Source organism: Equus caballus, chromosome 14 (genome assembly GCF_041296265.1).
Source record: "Equus caballus isolate H_3958 breed thoroughbred chromosome 14, TB-T2T, whole genome shotgun sequence".
Taxonomy (NCBI): domain Eukaryota; kingdom Metazoa; phylum Chordata; class Mammalia; order Perissodactyla; family Equidae; genus Equus; species Equus caballus.
In genome coordinates, this window is record NC_091697.1 from 26587995 (window position 1) to 26607670 (window position 19676).

At 53.1% G+C, this 19676-nt stretch overlaps 1 protein-coding gene across 1 annotated transcript; it reads right to left on the minus strand.

Annotated features, from left to right (window-relative positions):
* Positions 1-7259: 7259 nt before the first annotated feature.
* On the minus strand, positions 7260-12756 carry FOXI1 (forkhead box I1). Its single transcript, XM_023617264.2, has 2 exons — positions 12122-12756; positions 7260-10625 (listed from the first exon to the last, which is right to left on the minus strand). The coding sequence occupies exons 1-2, from the start codon at positions 12696-12698 to the stop codon at positions 10066-10068; spliced, it is 1137 nt and encodes a 378-aa protein (XP_023473032.1). The 5' UTR covers positions 12699-12756; the 3' UTR covers positions 7260-10065.
* Positions 12757-19676: the final 6920 nt, after the last annotated feature.

The window sequence follows — 19676 nt, forward strand, 5'->3', positions numbered from 1 at the left end:
GGAGTGGTCTGCAGCCTCCTCACAGGCGGGACTGATGAGATCCCGAAGGCAGTCAGTTCCTCCTGGCCAGGATGCAGAAGGCAGGCAGGTGTGCCTGGGTGAGGAATGCCCCCATGTCACTTCCCCTGTTCTCCTTGTCTGTGGCCTCTGGTCATTAGATGGGAAGGAACACACATGTGCATAGCATAACCCAAATTTTACATCCATTTCCTCGTTGCTGGGCCTTTCAAGACCAAGAGCTGCAGGTGGGAATGAGAGAGGACCACTCAGAAAGACAGATTGTCCTGACCACCTCCTGTGTGCAGGCATTTGCACGTCCATGTTCTCATTTAATTCTCAAAACAGCCTTGAAGTCTATGACAGTGGAGAATTAGTGTCTTAGACTGTGAACTCTGGAATCCCTGCTCTACCATTTACTAGCCAGTGATCTCGGGCAAGTTATAGTCTCTGATTCTTGGTTTCCTTGTCTTTAAAATTAGGCTGACAATAATTCAAGGGTTTGTCGTACAGGTTAAATGGCGTCCTACGTAACAAGTACCTCACAGAGCGTCTGGTGCATATCTAGTACCCAACAAATGTGAGTTGCCTGACTCTGCTCTAAGCCACACAGTGAGTCCCTTCCCTGAACAGACACGGGCAGCAGGTGGCCCTCTCAGATCTTCCTGAGAGCGAATCTCTATTTCCAAAGCAGATGGTAAGCACCGGGGCAGCAGAGGCAATACTGTCCCCCAAGGTCCAGTGGTTTCTGGGTCCAAGAAGCACAGGATTAAGCTCTTCCCCATCACCTGTCCTCCAATACCGGAAGCGTCTGCAGAAGGAGTCGCCATTGGTCGCCTCAAGGACTGCACTGTAGCATCTGGTACCAGAGGGGAGGGGGCCCCTTGTAACAAGGGTTTGCTAACAAAGGCCCTTTGACCTCTGTAAGCAGACCCTCAGGCCCCAGGCAGGACGACGTGTTAAGGCGGCCCATCATCAAGGGTTATGGAATTATAGTTCCCTGGGCATAGCGCCAACATTGCCAAGTCTGGGGGGTATACTGTGTTGAATAGCACCTCCCCCAAAATTCTTGTCCACTCAGAACTACAGAATGTGACAGTATTTGGAAATAGGATGTTTGCAGATGTAATTAGTAAAGTTAAGATGAGATTTTACTGGGCCCTCATCTCAGCTTCAAAAATAAAATTCCCAGAAGAGAAATTAAGTCAAAAGAGATTCACATTAGACATTTTCATGCACACTGTCAAAATTGTCCTTAAGAAAGATTGCTTCACCTTGTTCTCTCACCAAGAACGTACGAGACGAGGGCAGTCATTCCCTCATTTTCTTGTCCTCGACAGCTTAAGGTGTTGTTAACATGCATGTGAAGTGGATATATCATTGTTTTCTTTTGCATTTCTTTGATCATTAGTGAGACTGGGCATCTTTTCATATGTTTACTATCTACTTGCATTTCTTCTTTGGTGAAAATAGATTTGAGAAAGTCTTTAACTTACTAATGTGTCAGAGATCTTCCTATTTTAAGGTTATTGAAGTTTTGACACATATGCTGTAACATTTCCCTCCATTCCTGTTCACTTTCCTACTCTGTTGGTGGAGGCTTTGCCATACAGATCCCTCTCATTTGTATGTGGTCGACTTTGAAAATTGTTCTCTCACAGTTACTGCCCGAGTTCTCATGCACGGCGGGGGCTTCCACCTGAGCTATGTTCTAGGAACTCAGGTTTCCCCCTAATGCAGGAGGGATGATGGCACCAGCCTTCCAACGTCAGCAGCGTGACTCCCAATGTCACTCTCCCGCTTGCAACCTTGCAACCAGAGGCTCCTGGACACAGTGGGGAGGAAGAGTGAGCTCCTTAGCTGGATTCAGGCCCCCGCCACCCCATCCCTGCTGCCCTGCTTCCTTTGCATCCTGAACTCCTGCCGGCATGGAGCACGTGCATCTCCCTCTGTCTCCAGGCCTTTGTGCATTCGCTACCTCTGCCAGCAGTACTCATTCCTTTTCCTTTCCCCAGGAGAAATCCTACTGGACCTTGAGGACTGAGCTCAGGTGTCGTGGACTCCAGGGAGCCTGCTGCCCCCTCCCCTGTGTCAGGTGCCTCCTCTGTGAACAGGCCACAGGAGCTGTGCGAAGGGGTGTGCTTGTCTGTCTCTCCACCAGCCCACGAGCCCCTGGAGGGTGGGACTGTGTGTCTCTCACTATTAAATCTCCAAATCCTGACAGGGTGCTGGGCACATCGCAGCTGCTAGATAGACATTTGGTGAAGAAAAGGACTGACTCGTGAATGAGTTTTAGGCCCACATGGTGTCAATGTCCTCCAGCCAAAGGCCACCAGGGACACAGCTGTGGTTGAACAAGTTGGGTTTATTACTTATTACAGCCAGGGGGAGAATCAACACGGGCATCTCAGTGAGAGGGTATTAGAAAGGACTTCAAGGATTTGGGCTTATATTAGCTATTTTAGGGAAAGTTTAAGGAAATAGGGGTTTTTTTTGCCCTGGGCTGGATGCTGTCAGGAAGTGGGGTAATCTAAGACTGGGCATCTCAGTAAATCTTATCTGGACGGAGAGGTGACAAGACTGTGGCTGCAGCTGTAACTGGTGAAGAAGCAGGAGCCCCTCCTATGAGCCGGGATGGGGGCTGTTTGGTCATTTTTCCGGCCTGAGCAGTGTGTGTGTTTTGTCTGAGCTCACACATGATTGCAGAGGGGTCTCATCTGTGTCTTGATCCATTGTGGTAGCAGAGTGGGCTTGTCTGATTGGATGTTCTGAGAAATTGTTTATGCTCAACCAGGCCTAGCTGCGAGGGTCGGGCCAGCTCCTGGAGGGGTTGAGGCTCAGGGAAATGATGTCACTTGCCCTAGGTCTCCAGCAGGTAAAAAACCAAATCAGGATTTGAACCCAGTTCTGTCTAGATCTAAACCTATGTTCTTTTTCTTTATTTCTTTTATCTTCTTTTCTTCCAAAGCCTGCCAGCTGGAAATGGTGAGTATGAGCCTTCTGTGTTTGGCACAAACATGGGGCAATCCCCCTTCTCCTCCCAACTCAGAGTAAAGTTATCTAGACAAGCTGGGAAAGGGGTAGCAAGCAGCAGCTTTTTATTGTTCTTATCTTTGATCCTCTTTCTTCCAACAGACACAGGCCCAGAGTTAAACCCAGTCATTACTAGACAAACAGCCACTTGACTCTCTTTGGGAAGGACTGGCAGTAACTTGGGGATAAGTCATGACTAAGATTAATCTTGAGAGTCTGTTGAGCTCCCTCTCCCCCAATGTCTCGGAGAGAATTGGGAGTGCTGGACCAGCCCGCACAGATGGGAGCTCGGGGTGCTGAGCAATTAGAAATTCCTCCTGGAGATGAATAGATGCAAAGGATTAATGTCATTCATTCATTCATTCAACATTCACCAGGCACATTCACCATCCCAGGGACTATGCCAAGTACCAAGAAAGCCATCAAGACCTGGCTCCTTCCCTCAGTGCTCACGATCTATAGGAAGCCAGACAAGTAGGGAGAAAATGGCGACCCGTGGGAAGGGTCTCATGCTCTAAGAACACACAGGGCTGGACCGCTGCTGCTCAGGATGGCTTCTTGAAGCAAGGGGCTTCTTAGACAAGAACCAAAGGCTGGGCATGGAAAAGGAGGGATTGGCGAAGAAGCAAGGAGACCCTGGCAGAGAGAATGGTCTCTGGAAAAGCCCAGAGACGAGATGGCAACAGCAGGAATGTGGGAGCACCAGCATTTTGGGGCAGGGGAGTTTGGGGTGGGAACTTATTGGCGTTTCTACCAGCAGTGTGCTGGAGCCCGCTCACACTGGCTCATAAGAGCGGATTGATTTGTTTTGGGGAGTTTTATGAACCAGTTGTTGAACACAGCTGCTATTTAAAATTAAATTAAATTAAATTGCAGTTAAAGAATTCATATTTAAAACAAAGGGAATAAACTCATCACTTCCCAATTATTTTACTACATTTTACTATTATCTATGCTTTTGATGTTATTTACATCTGCTATATCTGTATGGGGGAAATAAAGTTTAATGTTGAGCTACTGCGTGAATCTTCCCGACTCTGCCTTGGGTCATATGGATCGCTTGAAATCCGCCATGAAGGGAGTATTTGTGCCATGGAAATGGGCAGACACTACAAATCTGGGCCTCTCCTTTTTTCTCCCCAAAGCCAGTTGTTAAACTTTTACCAGCACACAACTGAGTTTAATGAACATACATAAAGATGCAGAAATCATGAGTGTGATCGCAATACCTTTTCCTAAACTGAACGTATCGTGTGTCTAGCACCCAGAAGCCCCCTCACACCCTCTTCCTGTCGCTAGCACCCTCTTCCCCGCATACCCACAAGGGTACTCACTATCCTGACCTCCCCAACCCTCTTAGGACTCTACAGAGGGCTTCTGCCAGCCCCTCCTTCCCACAGCCCCTCTTGCACATTTTGGGGTTAGCACTTGGGTATTTATTTTCTCACTACCCTGTTTTAAATATTTTTACATTACAGTAAGAATACAGAATCATAGGGAAAGAAATAGAAAACACACATTTGGAAGCCATCTCTCGAGGCAGCTGTCTGCTTACATGGCTTCCCCTGGACAAGCAGAGGGGATCTGAATCCGGTTTGCTCTGATGCCAAGTCCAAGGCCATAACCAGAGAGAGGCAGAGAGCAGAGCGTGAGGTGCTTGTGAGCCATGCAGACGAACATGGACCTGAAGGACATGGAACCACTGCAAAAGGAGGGAGGCACGACAGCCTCGCCCCCTGGGAGGCTCGCTCTCTGCATGGGGAGGGAGAGACTGGAGGCAGGAGACCATCTGGAGGCTATCCCTGAGCAGGAATGCAGAGATGACGGTGGCCGGAGCTGGGGCAACATCTTTCTGAAGCCCATCAGCCCCCATATCATTGTTCCAGAGTCCGTGGAGAGAAAACCGTCTGTACAGTTAGAAGAGGAGAGGAAGGCAATTCTGCTCCCTGTAGGGATACTGTCTCCTAATTCCCAGATCACAGGTCTTTCCCAGCACGCAGGGAAGAGCACCAGCTCTGGAGCCAGGCCTACCTGTGTCTGAGGTCTGCCTCTGGTACTCACTAGCTGTGCGAGCTTGGAAAAGTTACTTAACTTCTCTGAACATTGGTTTACCTTTGTACCAAATTCAAACAACTGTAGCTGCAGCCTCAGAGCTTGTTGTGGTCATTACTAATCTGTGGAAGTGCTTAGGTCGATAAACTTTAAACAATGCTGGGGCATCAGCGGCCTGAGCTGGAAGAAAGACAAGAGAGTTTCCCAAATGGCTGCCCTGCTGTCAGGACAACCCTGCATTCTCGTTCTTCTGGGAGCCAAGGTCAGTCAGCCTGGGGTCCTGGCAGCTTCTGCAAAGGAGCCTCACACATCCAAGGGGCTCTTGGGGGCCCTCAGGGAAGAGGAAGGCAGCGGGTGGTGCCTGCAATGTTACAATACTTCCGCCCATTGGAGCCTCAAAGGAAGCCCTGAGTTGAGAAGGTCAAGTCCACAGAATTTTCACCGCAGCCCTGAGGAGAGACTCCCAGGCAGGTTAGCAGGAAAAGCCGCTCAGCCCCTCTCCTCCGGGGCTGGAGGGAAGCAGGGGACAGTGGACAGTGTCTGCGTGCAGGGCAGGGGCTGAGCTGTGCCTTCCACAGGACAGGGCTTGGACCCCAGTCTGTTTGTGGCTGGCATGGCCCCTCCCGATTGGGGTGCTGTGTCCCCACGTCCCTCCAGCGAGAAGACTCGGATGGACTCGTTCAACAGCAGGCCTCACACTGCCCACTTCTACCAGGTATGTGATTTATCATATGGATAAATCATATGAGATTTATCCTGTGGACCGGGGTCCAAGTCTCTGCGCCACTCCCTTTCACATGAGAGATTGAGGTGTGCTTCCTAGACCTCGCACCGTTTCTTCAGAAGTCGAATGGACATGACAGAAGCACACTAACCTGACAGGGCTGTTGCAAAGATGACCTGCGACAGCCCTGTGCTGGAAGGCCCCCAGTGCCTGACGCAGGGCAGGGCTCAGCAAACGCGCCAGCTCCTCTGCAGCCCTCTTTCCCTCTCCTCAGGCTCTGCTCCCTCCCCCATCTCTGCCTCCTCTCTGCACCAGACCCTCCAGGGGGCGAAAGAGCACCTCGATGAATCCCCACTTGCTTGGTGTTAGCATTTCAGAATATCGGGAAATTTATTTTTCTGACTCTCGTGCTCTAGATAAGCTGCTGTTCTCACACTGAACCACATTAACATGTTTCTAATGGTGCCGCCTAGGGGCCATGCCCAAACAGCATGGGCTCAGCCTGGGTCTGGTGTCACTGGAGGACCAGTCATGCGGTGGGGGGTCACAGAACAACATGGCGGGTCTCTTGTACCCTGTCATTGGAGGAGCTGGTTTCTGCAACGCAGGACTGGGCTGACAGTGTGTTCACTATACATGAAGCTAAGCATAATGACAAAAAAATCACCTAATATTCCTCCCCCACCAGACGAAGACTGTTAATATTTTGCAGGTGGTGTGTCTGGACTTTTCCCCTTGCAGTTTTATCTATTAGAATTAATGGGATTATTATATCATCCTATATTATACACATATGTTCTGCTTCGAGGCATGCTTTCCCCTCACATAACTGGGAAATTGAGATTCTCTCAGGGCTGGGGGATTGGAGTCAGGTGGGTGAGGGGAGTGTATGAACCAGTGATTTGGGGACCTCTTTCCACTGTCACTTCGACAATCCTTCGGCTCCAGTCTCACCCCCTCCATGCAGCCTCCCTGGGCTCTCCAACACCCAGGAAGCCCTCTTCTTAGACCTTTATTGGTGTTGGGGACATGTCCTCACTGTACAGCCCAACTGTAGGAGGCTAATAAGTGCCTAAGTCCACGCATCCCACGGCACACAGAACAAACGCTGGGTGGACAACCAGTCCTCTTTCCTCCGTCCCTCCTTCCCTCACCTTCTTCCTTCCCTCCCTCTCTCCGGTTCTCATTTCTTCTCAGAGGAAGAGAACCTTAAGCGGGGCAAGACACAGCCCACGGCAGCTGATCGGGGCCACCCCCTTCTAGACCTGGGTCCCACCCTCCTGTGCACCCCGGGCGCCTCTCGCACCTCCCTGCCTGGGAGCTCCTGGCGCTGCTTCCAGGAACTCCATGAGTCACAGGAGAGGGTTGGCAGGTTTCCGTGTTGTCAGAGCCCTGCAGACATTCCTTTTACTGCCGTGCCCACTAAAGCCTGGGCTGAAGAAGAATGGAGACCTGGCTGTTGTGGACCTTGGTTCTAAATCGCCATCTCCCTCCGGGCCTGGCTGGTCTCTGGCTGGGCCCCTTCACACCCAGGGTCTTGCCCACAGTGCACCCAGGTCAGACCCGGCGCGGGGAAAGGGATGGGGCTCGAAGAGCAGCCAGTGAGATTAACAATGGAGAGGGGGTGTTGCAGGGTCAGTTTGGGTAAATTTGGTGGCAGTGGGATCTAGTGTGACAAAAAATCCTGGTCTGGGCTGCAGGGACCTGCATTTTAACTCTGCCTCTGACCCCAGCTCCGGGTGAGACTTGTGGAGTCCCCTCCTCTCCCAGACTCAGCTTTCCTTTCTGTGCAGCAAGGGGTCAGCCTACTCTGAGTTTCCCAAGGCTTTTTATGGTCTGACACTGTACCCCTTCCCTTTACGCCCCTCAGCCACCAGCGCATCTGCCTCTACATGGGCCGGGAGAAGTCTGCTCCCCACGGGAAGGGATCCCCCAAGAAAGACTCCGAGGGGTTTCTAAGGAGGCCCTGCTTTTTCTTTTCTCAGTTTTCCTGATTTTGCTGTCTCGTGGGAAGTCCTGGGCACCTGAGGGCTCAGTGCGGCAGATAAGAATTTCAGCCATGGTATCAATGGATCTGCCATGTTTGAATCCTGGCTGTGAGTCCTTGATCAATTTACGGCATCTCTCGAGGCCCCAGTTTTCTCACCTATAAAATGGAGAGATAAATAGTATGGATTGTGTTGGATTATTTTGAGGATTAAACGCAATGAAGCAGGTCAAGTCCTAACTCAGTGCCTGGCACAGAGTAAATGTGCAATGAGTGCCATCGTCGTCATCATCATCATCATCATCATTATTGTTATTGCTGTTATTTACCACCTGCCCTCTGTTCCTTCGGGGAAAGCAAGCCTCCCACCTGTGTCTGAGTAGGCAGCTTAGCACGGCCTGTGCAGGTGGCCAGGGCACCCTGTGTGCACGCCCGAGGAGGGGACTCCAACCAGAATCCTCCAGCTTCCGCGCACAGGGGCTCCAGCACGCACTGTGCCAGGACCCCAGTGAATCGCAGCGTACACACTCGTGGGCCCTTGTGAGGATAAAGGAGCTCCCAGATGCACAGCACTTGGCCCAGTGCCGGCCCACAGCCTCAGTGAGTTGCGGCCAACAGTACTGCTGTCATTGCCGCTAGGATCAGCTGCATCTAAGGCTGTACTGCTGCGTGGTGAGGAGCAGGAGTCAGACGGCCTGGGCATGGACTGGCTGTGGACTTCAGGCAAGTTGCTTAACCATCCTGACCCTCAAGTTTTCTCCTCTGTATGACAGGACAGTGCCACCCCCTTCATAGTGTCCTTAGGGGGGTTAAAGGACCACAGCACAGTTATGAGGACTGCGTGAAGCTATGAAGCCTGCAATAGGCCCATCCACAGTTTGTGTTCAGTGTAGACGTGTTCCTCCCATGCACCTACCCCACCCTCAGGCTCCTCTCTTTTCCCTGGGGGCCTTTGTCTTGTCTCCACACCAGTGTGAAGGAGGGAAAGAGCCTAGATACCCATTCTTTCTCCGCCTCCTGAGCCCACAGCCTTCAGTTCCGGGCTGTACTTGGCCTCATGTTAAGTTGACCAGCAGAGGAGATAAAACTTACAAGAACGGGCCATGTGCAGTCTTTTTTTTTTTTTTTTTAATTAAAAAGAAAATAAGAAAGCAAAAAACACTTCCAGGTGTGCTGTGATGAAACATCACCGGCATGTAAAGTACATGGAAGAACAAGAGAAAACGCCCAGGAGCTGCCCCCGGCCGGCTGCGTGGTGGGCTGCGGGCCCTCCCTGGAGCCTTGTTTTCTCAGACAGTCACCTCTCCCAGGTGACAGAAAAGGAAGTGCTTATTCGGCCTTGTTTCTCTTGGAAGACTCGGCCGCCTCCAGCTCACTGGTCCATGGCGTGCACACAGGAAGTTGGGCTTTACGAGATTTTGCAGGAGGGCAGTGCTGGGGGGGGGGGGGGGTTGGGGTGCACACCACTCCTCTCCCTGACCTGATCCAGGGCCCCAGGGCTGGGGAAGAGACGTCCCTCTGTGGGGAGAGGCTGGACACACGGTCCTGCAGGGGCATGGGGCTGGGCGTCTGGAATGAAGCCCGCTGGTAGCTTCCCTCCTTGAGTGGAAGCCAAAGGACCCTCCTGCAGGTAAGTTGGGGGCCACAGAATAAGAACTCAGACCAGGACAAGACAGGCCTGGGGCTGGTGCTAAATTCTGTTGGCTGGCCAGAAGGCAGTGGGGAGGTTTGGATGTGCTTGCCATAATCAGCTTTCACGTTACGTTTCTTAGCTGCTCACCAATCCCTCCATCCCTGCCTCCGTTGGTCCAAACTGGGGTCACATAGACCCAGACTTGACTCTTGGCTCTGCCACTTGCTAGATTGTATGACCCTGGGAAAGTTACTTAATTTCCCCGAGCCTCAGTTTCCTCATTTGTTAAATGGGGAGGTCCATATGAACCCCAGAGGTGGCTGTAAATAGTAAGTGTGATCACGCCCTCAAAGAGCCTAGGACAGTGCCCAGTAGAGCGTCCATGTGCTCAACAAGTGGCCGCCAGGATTACTGTGATCCACGCACCAGTATTTCCCCTGCAAGGTTGGTGGGTGTGTGTGGACATATGTGTGACAAAAAGAAGGTTTACACAGAGTTCTAGAAGAAGAATGCATCCCCCTGAGCCTCCTGTGTGTGTCTGGGCAGCCCAGAGGTGTCGGAGCACAGGGATGCAGGCACGGAGGGCCTTCAGTGCCTTTCTCTGGGGCGTGTCCATCCGGCCTGGGAGCTCTTCTGTTTCTAGACTTCTGTGCCCTCCCTGGGGTAGAGGCCATTGTTCACGTTGATGCTGTTGTAGAAATGAGGGCTGAACTGGTTGAGGACAGAGCCCCCGTAGCCGAGAGCGTTGGTGGGCATGGGGTTGGCCCATTCGCCCCCGCCCCCGTGGCCGCTGAGGTTGGTGAGGGGGGTGTAGGAGCTAAAGTTCAGCAAGTTCTGTCCCATCTTGTCAGTGGGCTCAGGGCTCAGTCCTGGCGTGGCCGCAGGGCGGCTCACGGGGCTCGACCCGCTCACGTAGGCTGTCATGGTGGAGAGGAAGCTGTTGAGGCACGGGGTGCCCGACGGGGGAGGGGAGGGCCGCTTCTCTGGGGAGCTGGTGGTGCCCGGTGAAGTGCTGTCCAGGACGTCCTGGGGCTCCGTGGTCTTGGGGCTGCCGGCCAGGAAAGTGCCCTCCGCTTTCTCCGAGGCCAAGGAGCCAGTACCGGAGGAAACATCCGATTTCCTTTTCCTCTTCCTGCGGAAATTTCCATTGTCGAACATCTTCTCACAGTTGGGGTCCAGGGTCCAGTAATTCCCTTTGCCTGGTGCAAAGAGGGGAGAAGGTAAGTAGAGAGATGGACAAAATGCTCTGCTTCTGTTCCCTTTTTTTGTTGTAAACTAAAAACAAAGGTAATAAATGCAGACAGGGCACAAAAGGAGGGAGCTGAGAAACGGAGGAATTCCACCCACCGCAAACCAGGCACCGCAGCCCCCTTCATCCAAGCCCCCGCCCCCAAGCAGGCCCCCTGGGAGCACAGAGCAGGAGAGGCACAGGCAGGAGGAGTTTGCAGCGCAGTGTCTTTAAGAAGTTCAAGTACTGGGGATGGAGAGGGAGGGCGGGCTTCCGTCTCTGCCCTGAAAGAAAACTCAGGAAACAATTCAGGGCTCCTTGAAAGTCCTGGGCACGGGGTCCGAAGACGGACTTGAGTCCCGGCTTTGCTCCTCACTGACTGAGGGACTTCAAGTGAGCCTCAGTTTCCCAGTCTGAAGAGTGGGGCTGCTGTATGGGTCCCTTCTTCCTCAGGCTGACTGTGAGAAAGGATGGATGCCAGGAGTAAAAGGGTCTTGTAGCTGCGAGCTGCTGGCCCAGGGAAGCCTGCACCTGCCTGCACCCTGCCTGCTTGCCTCTCCGCCCGTGGGGGACACCAGTCCAGTACGGTACCCCTGCCCACCTCTGGGGGACAAATAGTCCTGCCCTTCCCAGCCTCAGAGGAGGCAGAGGTGGGGTCCTCTGAGCCAGACCCTGGCTTTCTGCAGTGGAACAAGAATGGGTTTTAAATCTGGGAAATGGATGCGTGACTATATATCGCTCTGTGTACACCTCTGCGTTTTAGAAATTCTTCATGAAAAAGGAGGAGTTCACAGGTGTTGGAGAGACGCCACTCAGATTCACACTCCCTCACTATCGCTTCATCTGTGTCACCCCAGGGGGGCTGTCTCCCCTCAGTGTTATTTCCCTTATCTGTAAAATGGGTTTAATGAGAGCTACCCTGCAGGGTGGATTAAAGGAGATTATGTAACGAGGGCAGGCGGCTCAACGTGGCCCTTAGTGGCTGTTCATCAAAGGTCAGATCTCCCCCCAGCAGGTGGGGACACACTTGAGCGTCGTCTAGTCCACTCGCTCACCCCCAAGGCCTTTCTAGGAGCTGGGTGCTGGGGATTCAGATTCATCATAGCAATTACTGCATCCAGGGAGCACTTGTTAGCACCCATTATCTCATGACGCCACCACAAGCCTGCAAGGAGCCACCGTTACCATCCCTGTTATGCACATGGGGAAACTGAGGCCTGGAGATCTAACCTGTCAGCGCCCCAGCCACAGTAGAAACCCAATCTGCCTCCAGGGCCCACATTCTTCTCCACTGCTGACTCCCCTCCACCCCCAGTGTTGGGGGGTACAGCCATATTCAGAACGTTCTAGAATGAGGCATCAGGGAGGAATGAAGTGAGCCTTCCCTGGGGACACCAGTGAGCTGTTGAAGCCACCGCCCTCCTCCACAGGGTGGGGGCCTCCCGCCCACGCTCGCAGCCCCCTTACCAGGGTCATCCTCGTCCCGGGGCACCTTCTTGAAGCAGTCATTGAGCGACAGGTTGTGGCGGATGGAGTTCTGCCAGCCGGCCTTGCTCTTGTTGTAGAAGGGGAAGTTGTCAGCCACGTACTGGTAGATCTGGCTGAGGGTGAGGCGCTTGTCGGGCGCCCCATGGATGGCCATGGCGATGAGCGCTGAGTAGGAGTAGGGGGGCCGCACCAGCTTCATCAGCTCCTCCTGCGAGGGGATGGGCAGCCAGCCCAGGTCACCACCCCCCAGCCCTGACATGCTGGGCAGCAGCTGCCTCTGCACCCCATACGCCTGAGGCAGGAAGGGGCCGGCATTGGTGCCTGGCAGGTAGGGTGGCGGGGTCATGGCCGGCCCGTTGAGCCAGAGGTAGGGGTTGGGGGTGGCCCCGTACTCGCCGCCTCCCTCGAAGGAGGGGGGCCGCTGAGGGCTGGGCACGCCCTGGGGGTGGAAGAAGTTCTCATAGTAAAGATTCATCTCGGGGGGCTCCTGGCCGATGCTGGGGAACTGGGGGCTGCAGCGAGGGGGAGAGGGCGCCTGGAGGTCAAAGGAGCTCATGGTGCGGCTGGGCTGGCCGAGCCACCTGCCTGGCACCTGCACAGGGGAGCTGTCCCTGACAGGTGCTCAGCAGGCCCAGCCGCCCACTTATACCCCGCAGGCTTGGCCATCGGGCCCCACCCAGGGGCGGCCACCTGCTGCAGGCCCGCCCCTCCCTCCTCCGTCCGACAGGGACAGCGCTGCACCAAGGGGAGGGGGCCTCCTGACGCTGACGACAGGCTCAGAGGGCATTAGAGCTGAGATGAACCCTGACGGGGCGCCCCTCCTCCTGTGTCCTTCTCTCTCCTCACTTGCTCCTCTCTCTCATCTCCTGCCCTCATCTCCTGTCTCATTTTGTCTCTCTTTCCTCTTTCTCTGCTTCTCCCATTTTTCTCCCCTCCTCTCTGCCCTGCCATCCTCTCTGCAACTGTTTCTGTTTCCCTCTGTCTTTCTTTCACATTTCCTTTCCCTTCTCTTTGCCTCTTATTTCCTCTCTCTCTCCTTTCTCCTCTAGTTTCTTTCCTACGGGCTGCTCTGGCCACATCTCCCTCCCTTGCTCTGTCTCTGTCTGAGTTGTTTCTAGCTCCTTCCGCTCCTCCGTCTCCCTGCCCTCGCTTCCTCACCATCTCTGCTTCTCTCCTTTCTTTCACTCTCTCTGTCTCACGTTTTCTCTGTGTCTCTTCCCTGTCCTCTCCGTCTCCCTCTGCTTTCCCACCCCGACCCTTCCTTCTCTGCCCCTCACCTCCACTGGACGAGGCACTTTATCAGAAGCCACAGTTTTTGGTCTTTTGAAGGGAAGACACACCTGGAGTTTCCAGGAAAGATCCTGGCCCTGGAGAATCAGGAGAGCAGAGAGGAAAAGGGCATCCAGTTACAGACAGCCTCTCTCCACACACATACACACGCACACATGCACACACGCACACACATGCACTGCAGCCAGGCAGAGAAGGAGCCGTGCACAAGGCCCATGGGTTCTCCCAAAGAGCAGCAAGGCTTGTAAAAATAACAACGAAGGAAGAGAATGTAAATGGGACTTCAGGGAAAAACAAGAGAGAACTTGCACCATCCAAGTTTCTTTCTGGCTGCAGGGACAAGGCAGCTCCCAGCTCCTTATCTGATCAAAGTCCTTTCGAGTTTTAGCTTGCAGAGGCCCCGGGGAGCCGAGGCCGGGAGGAGAGCCCTCACCTCCTCCACGGGCCACTCCCCTCACCCATCCCTGCCTCAGACTCCAGAGGCAGGAGCTCCAGCCTGGCCCAGCTCTCCGTGCCCTGTGGCCAGTCCCTCCCCTGCCTGGGCTCCATCTTCCGTCTGTAGTTGGAGATGACTTGTCATCCCAGGGGCAGGCCCTCAGTCCTGGGAGTGGGTGGTGGTCCCCTTCTCCAGGGATGGGCAGCTGTCCCCTGAGCAGGCTTCAGTAGCAGCCTGAGACTTCTCTCTGGGATCAGCAGGTTGGAGACAACTTCGAGTCTCTCTGGTCACTGTCCCTCCGACCCTCTCGCCTCTACTTCCTCCTCCCCGTCCAACTTCCTCTCACTTCCTCCAGACCCCATGTATCTTTGAGGCCCAAGAAGGAGGTCGCCTACTGTCCCAGCTGGACAAGATGCTTCTCAGAGGATTCTCCCCTCCTCGCTCTCTGCTCCCCTCCACAGTGGCATCAGGATACCCATGGGAACGTGGACGCCACGGAATGACTCTCAGTGGCAGCATTGTGGTGTCCAGAGGATGAATTTGGGTAAATGGGTGGGAGGGCTGCTCCCAGGCCCTGAGGAACCACCTGTCCCACCATGGAACAGTGAAAGAAGTGATTCTGAAAGGGCCTGAGGGCCCAGGTGAGCATGGGGTAAGCACACTTTGCACGTTCTTTCCAAACAGGAGAGCAAAAGAGGCTACATTTTTTTTGTTTAGAGTTTCTCTACCAGGCCCGGCTTCCTGAGGGGCCCTGACTTAGAGGCCACCAATAGAACCCAAAGCCTCACAATGAACCTGGCAATGCCGCTTCTGATGATTCATCCTACAGAATTAAAAAGAGCAAGAATTAGCTACGGGGGTGTCCAACACAGCATGATTTATAGCTGCACCAAACTGTCACTAACCCGAATGTCCAACAGTAGGGGATTGGTTAAACAAATTACACATTATCCAAATGATGAAATATTATGCAGCTATGAAAAAATATATTTTAGAATATTTGTGATATGGAAAGATGTTTATGTTCTAATAATATTATTTGGAGAAACTGGCTGCAAAATGCCATGATTTTGAGGGGGATAAAATATATATATTCATACATGTATTTGAAATATATAAATATAAATGCCAAACTGTTAATTATTATTCCTGGCTGGAGAAACGGATTGATTTTTGTGGTTGTTTTTCTGTACTTTGATTTAAATGATTAGAGAAAGGCAAGCACACAGGTGGTTTGCTTTGGGGATTCAATAGAAAAGGCCAGCAAGAAGCCATAGAGGAGAGAAATAGCAGACATGGGCTCTGAGATCAGGGGGACCCAGGTTCAAATTCCAGCTTTGCTGCTGAATAACTGCAAACCTTGATGAGTGATGTAACTTTCCTTGGCCTGGGTTTTCTCAGGCGAAGATGGGACTGACGCCACTACTTAGCTCCCATGGTTGCTGTGAGCATTCAGCAAGGGGATCAAGGTAATCAAGGTGAGCATTTCACACGGTGCAGAGAAGCACTCAACAAACGCTCGCTATTACATGGGAGAGTCAACGTACACTTGCTATGTACAGTCCATCCCTGAGTTTGCTACCTTAAGAGTTCACTGTCTCCTCTCAGTAGCCTGTGGGTGGGGCGCTGTGCTGGGGTGACAGTGAAGGAACAGAGGGAGGAGGACTCAGTGCAGACACTGACTGCACACCTGCCGTCTGTAGCTGATGGTCAGTGAGGCCCCGAGTCACATGAGCAGTTCATGGCTGAGCTGGGTCAGGACCCCATCTCCCAGCCCCGCTTCTGCCCTTTGCTGGGGTCTCCTTCCTAGAGGAGTTTTTGAGGAATACTCACCTGAGCCACCATGTCGCACCTGGGCCCTGGTTCTTCCCCTGGAGACAGAGAAAGCCTGGCGTGTCTGGGGAGTCCTCCCCACGTGGAGCCTCTGGCCCCGGGAGTCTGTGGCTGGGATCACAGCCTCTCATGCCTCCCTGCACCGGCCACAGGGTCAGGCCGGGGGTGCCCCAAGCACCCGCAGAGGCCCTCATTGCAGATTTTCATGAGCACGGCCTGTTCTTGGGGTGGGAACAGGAACTGTCTGTTCCTACACCCCAGGTGAGGGTTGGGAGTGACATCCTGGAAGCCCACCTGACCAGTCCCAGGGCTTCTGGGAAAAGAATCAAATGTCCATAAACTAGAGGCCTTTCATAGACGAAATTATTTCAGGTTTTTTGAAATTTCCCAGAAGTGGCACTCCACACATGAGAAGACATGCCCAGCTGGACTTCAGGGAGAAAGACAGTAAGTTGGCATGCGGGGCCGAGCCAGCCTAGGTGGCGCTGGGGCTGCCGTTTGCACATTACAGTCCAGAGAGAAGCCTCAAAGGAGAAAGACCACACATTCCGAACCCCAAGTGGGGATATCCGGGATCCTGATAAACATGGGCTCGGGGTTGGCTGTAGCTGGGTCCATATCCCTGCCTGGCTATTTGGTAGCTGTGTGATCTTGGCTGTGTTTCTTAATCTCACAAGGCCTCAGTTTGCTTATCTGTTAAATGGAGCTGCAAATAGAACCTGTCTCATGTGGATTTTGCTGGAAAAAGGGGTGTGACATATGTCAAGTGTAGAGCCCAAGATCTGGCAAACTGCTGCTGCTGAGGATGATGAGGATGAATGACTGGGTACCAGAGGACAGGGACTGGCGGGGAGGTGGCTGTGGGCAGGAGGCCCATTTGCTCTGGCTTTGGGAAAACCTTGCCACTTGGGGGCGCTGCCTGGGAAGGAGGGAAGGCTGCCGCCCTTCTGGAGTGTGTGCCCAGCAGTCAGCTGTATGCATCGCTGGGTCCAGAAGCCCAAGCTGGCTCAAGGCCTGCAGAAAGGGTGAATGCGCACAGGCCCCCACGCAGGACGTGGCCTTGACTTTCAGGGGGTAGAGGATGGTGGGAGGAAACAGGCAGGGGAGGGTGAACACCAGAGACGAAGGAGGCAGGTGGGATCCGATTTGGCTGCTCCGGCATCACAGGACAGTGCAGGGAGCAGAAAGCTGGGGCTCTGGGTCTCCATCCTGACTCTACTCCGTAGGCACCCTAACACCTCAGAGAGCAACCAATTGTTCTGGGCCTGTTTCCTCATCAGTAAAATGGGGGGACCCATCTCCCCTCAAGTGTTGCTTTGAGGACTAAGCGCCAGGCTCGTAGCACATGCTCAGTAAATGTGAGCTCTCATGAGGGCCTCAGGGGCCCCAGGGTCGGGGAGAGGCTGGTGGCCCGACAACTCGTGGCCCTTACCTGCCTTCCCCCATCCCCTGTGAGAGGGGCTTGGCTTCTTGGGCTCCTCTCCTTTCCACACACAAAGCACAAACAGCTTCCGACTTCCAGGGTTTCTGGGAGCCTGATGGTGGACACAGGCTGGGACGGGGCATCAAGGGATCTGGGACTATTGGGATCTAGCTGAAACTCTCGGTGCCACAGTTTCCTTTTCTGTGAAATGGGGATGAGACACGGCAGTTCTCCCTACTGTCCATGAATAGCTCTCCATGGACGTCCATGAGCTGTTATCTGGGCTTCCTGTCCCACTGTCTCTCAGAGTATTTTGGAGGCTGCCATGAAACTAGCTTCTCTGGCCCGAGTGTGGGCTTCTGGGAAGTCTGGCCCAGCTGTCTGCCAGGCTCAAGCTGACCTTGATGCTCCCTCTGCGGCTTTTTGGCTTCTGGTTGAGCTTGAGGCTGGAGAAACCTAGACCAATACCGCCCTCTGGTGGCCGTCTCTTTAAAAGCAGGCAGCAGAGCATAGAGCCTGAGCGGCATTTCATGCCGTGGCCAAGGGTTTCCAAGCCCCTTTAACAAAAGGACAGGTTCCCTGGACCAACAGCAGCTTTAAGGAGGAAATGCACCCCAAGAGAAAAACATCTTAGCTCCACTGCGATGTAAATAGTGGGAACTGGGTTGGCAATGGGGCAATATGTCTTAGAAGGCAGCCAAGGGGTGGCCGGAGGGGCCCGGATTCTAATGCAGCGCCTCCGGTTCTGTTTTCTGAGGGCCTTGACATTGAATCTCAGAGCCTCTGTCTGAAAAATGAGGATTATCGGGGTTCCCTCCCTCAGAGGCCTGTGGCAAGGACTGAATGGGACAAGGTAGGTCATGCCTCTGAAGTGACGCTCGGTGATAATTCGTTCCTTCACCGGTTCAGCAAGGACCCACCCAGGTCTCCACTGTAGCACTCTGGGCTGGGGTGTGGTCGCCGTCATGTCACAGTGTTGAGGTCACACCCCTCGGGATTTGCCAACCTTGTGTGGTGCCTGTAGTTTGATTGACTTATAATTTTTTAGTTGGCTCTCATGCTCTTATTTTTACTTAATGAATTTATTTAGAAAATAAATTTCGTATCTATCTGGAAACAGATCATCAGTGTCACTTGCCATAAATAAAATAAAAAGAATGAGCATTTATTTAGAGCCCACCCTGTGCTGGGCACAGCCTGAACTCCACCCCTGTGTATCTCAGTCAGTCCCCATCCCAGATGTACTATAATTATCCCCACTTGCCAGGTGGGTAAACTGAGGCAGTACAGGCCTGAGTTTGCTCACTCTGCTACACTGTGAGATCAGCGAGTGTCAGAGCGCTGATGAAACACACTGGCCAAGGACCTTCTCCTGGGAGAAGCAAGGGATCTGAAGAGGATTGAAAAGGGAGGGATTTCTCTCATCATGAGAGTAGTAGGCAGAATCACGACCCCACCTCCAAGATGTCTACGTCCAAGCCCCTGGAAGCTGTGAATTTGTCGTCTTCCAAGATAAGAGGCACTTGGCAGAAGTGATTAGGTTGAAGACCAGATGGAGCGATTATCCTGCTTTATCCAGCTGGGTCCAGAGTAATCAGAATCGTCCTTACAAGAGAGAGCCAGAGGGAGAGCGAATAACAGAAGAGGCGTGACTGCAGAAGCAGGGTTGGAGCCATGCAGGCGCGAGCCGAGGCGTGCTGAAGGCCTTCAGCCTTTAGAAGTTGGAAGAGGCAAGGAAATAGCTTGTCCCCTGGAATCTTCTGAAGGAACCAGCCCTGCTGACACGAGTAAGACTTTGATTTTCACCCGTGAGACTTATTTCAGAGTTCTGACCTCAAGAACAGGAAGAGAATACGTTTATTTTGTTTCAAGTCGCTAACTTCGTGATCATTTGTTATAGCGACAATAGAAAACGAATACAATTGGATTCCATGTTGTGTGAAGCTGTGACCCGGTCCACCCACCATACCACCGGCAGCCTTTGTCCTGCACCTAGGGAAACACCGTCTGCGGGACAAGGTGTTCCCCTCCCTCCCCCTTCCCCTCCTTTCCCCTCCCTTCCTCCATCTCTGGGGGGAGAACACTGGTTGGCTGGGGGCAGTGGCTCTAGGCTGGGCTTGGGTACTTATTCCTTATATTTCTCTGGGACTTTGGTGGGCCATGATGGCCCCTCTGAGCCTCAGTTTCCTCATCTAGCAAATAGGAGGCAAAGCTGTGTGGTTTTGAAGGACCCGCCGAGCAGGTTCCACCTATGGAGCTTATTAAAACCTGCTCTCCTTGGTCCAGGCCCCAGAGAGTCTGACTTGTGAGGCCCACGTGGGGCCTGCACACAGATGTTCTTAATGAGCTCCCTAGGCGCTCCACTGCACACTTAGCTTAGACAGCAAGTGATCTGGGGATCTAGGCTGTGTCTCCAAAGTTATCTCGTGGAAACCTGCCACTCAACTGCCTGCTCCTTGGAGCCCGAAGCATAAAGTCCCTGTTCTACCACTTCCAAGCTGTGTGACCTGGGACAAGTGCCTGTGTGTCTCTGGGCCTGTTTCCTCACTGTA

Coding starts and splice junctions, on each gene's coding strand:
- FOXI1 (XM_023617264.2), bottom strand. CDS start 12,698: ATGAGCTCCTTTGACCTCCAGGCGCCCTCTCCCCCTCGCTGCAGCCCC. Junction 10,626..12,121: donor CCGGGACGAGGATGACCCTG/GTAAGGGGGCTG, acceptor TCTTTGCACCAG/GCAAAGGGAATTACTGGACC.